This window comes from Atta colombica, unplaced genomic scaffold (assembly GCF_001594045.1).
Source record: "Atta colombica isolate Treedump-2 unplaced genomic scaffold, Acol1.0 scaffold228, whole genome shotgun sequence".
Taxonomy (NCBI): domain Eukaryota; kingdom Metazoa; phylum Arthropoda; class Insecta; order Hymenoptera; family Formicidae; genus Atta; species Atta colombica.
In genome coordinates, this window is record NW_017259325.1 from 621,568 (window position 1) to 625,757 (window position 4,190).

Consider the following 4,190-nt stretch of genomic DNA (forward strand, 5'->3'; position numbering starts at 1 on the left):
ACCTTGGACGTCAAAATCACCGTTCTTGAAGCGTTGAAACCACTCACGACACGTTCTTTCACTAATAGCGGCCTCATCATAAGTATTTGAGAGCATTCGATGAGCCTCAGCCGCAGATTTCTTCATATTGAAGCAAAAAATTAAAACCTTCCGCAAATGACGAGAATTTGGCTCATAAACTGACATTTTCAATCGAGAATAACTTTATGATGCAGACACAAATCGACTAATGTTTCTATGGGGTTATGTTGACAGATGCCCAAGTTTATTATATGACGTCTATGATCTATTTATTTCGACCACCACTTACCGCTAAAGTCATCTATAGGAAAACGGCGGAAGTAAAGTTGTACATCTAATATAACTCACCCTTCCAAGATTGCTTTATCATATCCGCGGCTTTTTCTCCGATCATATATATTCCCGCGTTCACATGGCCACTGGGTATCGCAGGCATGATTGAAGCGTCCACTACTCTGAGTGTCTTGATTCCATACACTTTTAGTTGCGGATCAACGACAGCGTAAGTGTCCGTCTGAGGTCCCATTTTGACGGTCCCTATTTCATGATTCATCATGGACGGCAGATGCTTGATAGCACAACGCCAATAATCATCGGAAGCAAATTCAAACTGTTTACAGCCTGGTATTTTTAAATCATGCAATTGACTGCCGTAAGCCTGAAAGGCTTTGGTTTTGGATATATTGATGGCGTGCTTTATTCCTTCCAGAATAATCTCTATATCGGCCGGATGGCTGAAAAAGTTTGGATCCATTTTGGGTGGCTCGAATGGGTCCTTCGATCGCAACGTGAGACGGCCGACGCTTCTGGGATATTGAATGATCGGCCAGATGGACCAGGCGTCCTGCTCTTCGATCGGTTTATAGATGGCGTCGTACAGATCCTCTGAAAGTCTTAGAGCTCTTTTCAAAACTTGACCGTTGTCCGAATGTAGAGAACCAGACACAAAGAGAAGTTCAACGTCCGGTCTCTCGTCAGGAGCGTACTTGGTACGGATGAATGCTAGTGCCTCTGCACCTCCTGGAATCGATATCGGACCACGTTTGTATAGAAGGTACTCCAGGAACAGTTTTGGATTAAATAATCTGCTTTGTAGCAGCGACTCGCTCTGATTCACCATGAAAGTCAATCCTAGGAAACCAATGTGTTCGTACATATTGTAACCGACCTTGGAGTCTTGAATCACTGGAATGTTCAATTCTTCAAGATGTTCTTTTGGTCCAATTCCTGACAGCATTAACAATTTCGCCGAATCAATTGTACCGGCTGATAATAAAACTTCCTTTGAGCAAGTCACGTTCTTCCATACGGTGTCCTTGATGTATTCAACGCCGTAAGCTCGCTTATCCGCGTCGATTAATATTTTGGTTACTCTAGCACCGGTGATAATTTCCAAGTTCGGTCGATTGATCTGCTCGAGATAGGCCGTGGCGCCAGTGCAACGCTTTCCATGATTTATGTTCACCTGGATGTACGAGAAACCTTTCTGATCTTGACCATTGTAATCCACGATTTTATATCCCAACTCTTGTCCAGCATTTAGAAACGTAGTCGCCAGCTTAGTATGATATGGAACATGTTCCACACACAAATTACCGTTTTCGTTGTGATACGAGGAGTTCTTGAAACCTAAGTATAGGAATAATAGATTTCGTTAATAGGCTGGTCGTGACTTGATATGGAAAAATTTCCATTGAATAAGGTAGATTATTCCTAGAAATATTGACCTGAATTTGATCATATGCAATTGACCACAGCTATTCACAGTGACCGATTAGAGTTTTTTCATTGAACGAGCGTTGTGAATGACTTGTGGTCAATCGTAATGTGATCTGAACACGGAGGAAATCCGCGAAACGCATAATCTTTATAAAGGGAAAGTATTGTTTGCGAGAAAATGTAAAACAAAAAAAATTATTTTCTACGGTTCCCTGGAAAAAAAAAACATAATTTTATTGTTCTAAAACTGGCAGTAGAATATGAGAAAGAAAATGTAGGATTTATATTATATGTTTATACGTAGATCGTCTGAAATTTTGAGTGGTGGATGGTCAATCAATTCGAATCGCAATTCGTAAATTTTTGGCATGACAATCATCGATATATGATTTTTTCCATTTTTGCAAAAACACTAACATCGACTGACACAAATGATGTCGAACAACAATTGAGCGTCCAAAAAGGCTACAATTCTTCACAGATATCTTTCAAAATATATATATAGATTGTAATATCAGAATGGGTTTCGATGAGTAATGCTATTTTAATATTGAGATCAAAACTTTTCAGACGACGTAGAATTTATCATTATGTATACATATGTAAGAAATTTTGATAATTCATTGTGAATATTGTATAATCTGGAAAGATTAATTGTAAATTGAAAGAGGATGGAAAGAGAAGTATCGTATAAATACCTGGTACATTAAATCTTTCACTTTTTTTAAAATACGGCAGAACGTCCACGTAAGACCAACCCCCGTTGCCCAAACTAGCCCATTGGTCATAGTCAAATTTGTTCCCACGTGTATGGATCATATAGTTCAAGATACTCGTGCCTCCTAAACCTCTACCTCGCGGCCAAGAACACTGACGATTCTTCATCCCTAGACAGGCATTTTTTTGCGGTTCTATGTTGTAACCCCAATTGTAACCAGTTAATTGAAAATAGCCGACAAATATCGGAATCCGATTAAAGAAGTTTGGCATATAGCCCGCTTCCAGTAACAGGATTCTCCATTTCTTATTTTCTGATAGACGATTGGCTAACACAGAACCTGCTGATCCGGCTCCTATGATGATGAAATCATATTTGTTGTTGCTTGTAAATTTTTCGTTTTCCTTTCCAGGTGCATGGATATAATTTTTGACAATGTCTAGGAAATTATGAGCACTGCTTGTCGTCACGATTATGATGAATAGCCATAGTGTCTTCATGCTGTACAAGGTTCTGTAAATTTAAATTTACATTATACACACATTTATAAATCTTGTACACATCACACGCACGCGCATGCGTACAAGATTTATAGCCGACAATTTAAAATATGTAAATTTGATATCCGTAAAACAAATATTTTCTTTATAATAATATACAAACCACTTCATAACTCGTCTATTTATTTTTTCTTTCACACGCGCAATTCTTTTCGCTATTCAATAATAAATTTTAAAACTTCCTGATGTTAAAAATTATGATTCAACACTAAGGCAATATTTTGAAGTAATCATCGATATTGTATGCATGTAATTATTTTTTAAATATCTTAGTTTTTTAATCATTTCTTAGTAGTTCGATAATATACATACCGTTTATGTTTATGATAACGAGTCGCTATAGAGCGATTGTTTTTTTGCGTGTCGATCTGCGTCCTCCTTCTTGTACACTGTGCCGATCGTATTGGGATAATTCCCAGACCACAATTTCTCTACCACTTTGGAACGACAGCCCACAACTGACTACTCTCCCTTTCGAGACCAGAGAAATGTACTTTCTCGTCTTTCACGTAATACTTATCATGTAATGTATTTACCGAGAATCTCTTCTTGAATTGTTAGTAAATTGTTATTTTAAACTTTATTTATTATTACAACATTATTTTATGTGCTTTTAATAACAACTTGTAATTTATTGCTCAATTGGCAATGCAATCGTTATGCAATAACGAAGAAGCGAAAGAAATTTATAAATAAACAAATTGAAGAAGAAAACATTAATATATACAAGTCAAATTATAGCTGATTAAGTTATGAAAGTTATATTTTTTATTCCTTCATTAGACTGCATTAGTGAACTTTCTTTTTTTCTTTCACCAAATATCAAACATATATTTATTTTACTTCAAATTCCAAAAAAGTGTACATTAATTCAGCTACAGAAAACAGATCTATAATGTATTACGATTCTATTATTCTATTTTGCTATTGTGAATTTTCTATGTCTGTTTTAATAACTATCTAAGTGTTATTTTATATTTATATTGTATTAATATTTTATAATTATTAAATTTATAATCATATATAAATGTGATATAAATATACGAGAATAGAAAGTGATTATTTCACTTTCTCTATTTCAAGATTTTTTTAAAACTCTCATTTAAATTATAATTTTATTATGCAATAAATTTGATTACATATTAGATGTGGGAAAAAGTGGCGTTTTTTCC

The 4,190-nt window shown here is 35.6% G+C and overlaps 2 protein-coding genes across 5 annotated transcripts in view; one reads left to right on the forward strand and one right to left on the reverse strand.

Moving 5' to 3' along the window:
- LOC108688308 (flotillin-2) overlaps positions 1-4,190 on the forward strand; it is a 110,877-nt gene that overhangs the window by 5,465 nt on the left and 101,222 nt on the right. The window lies entirely within an intron of this gene.
- On the reverse strand, positions 325-3,400 carry LOC108688307 (glucose dehydrogenase [FAD, quinone]-like). Its single transcript, XM_018194499.1, has 3 exons — positions 3,331-3,400; positions 2,439-2,971; positions 325-1,650 (listed from the first exon to the last, which is right to left on the reverse strand). The coding sequence occupies exons 2-3, from the start codon at positions 2,956-2,958 to the stop codon at positions 356-358; spliced, it is 1,815 nt and encodes a 604-aa protein (XP_018049988.1). The 5' UTR covers positions 2,959-2,971; positions 3,331-3,400; the 3' UTR covers positions 325-355.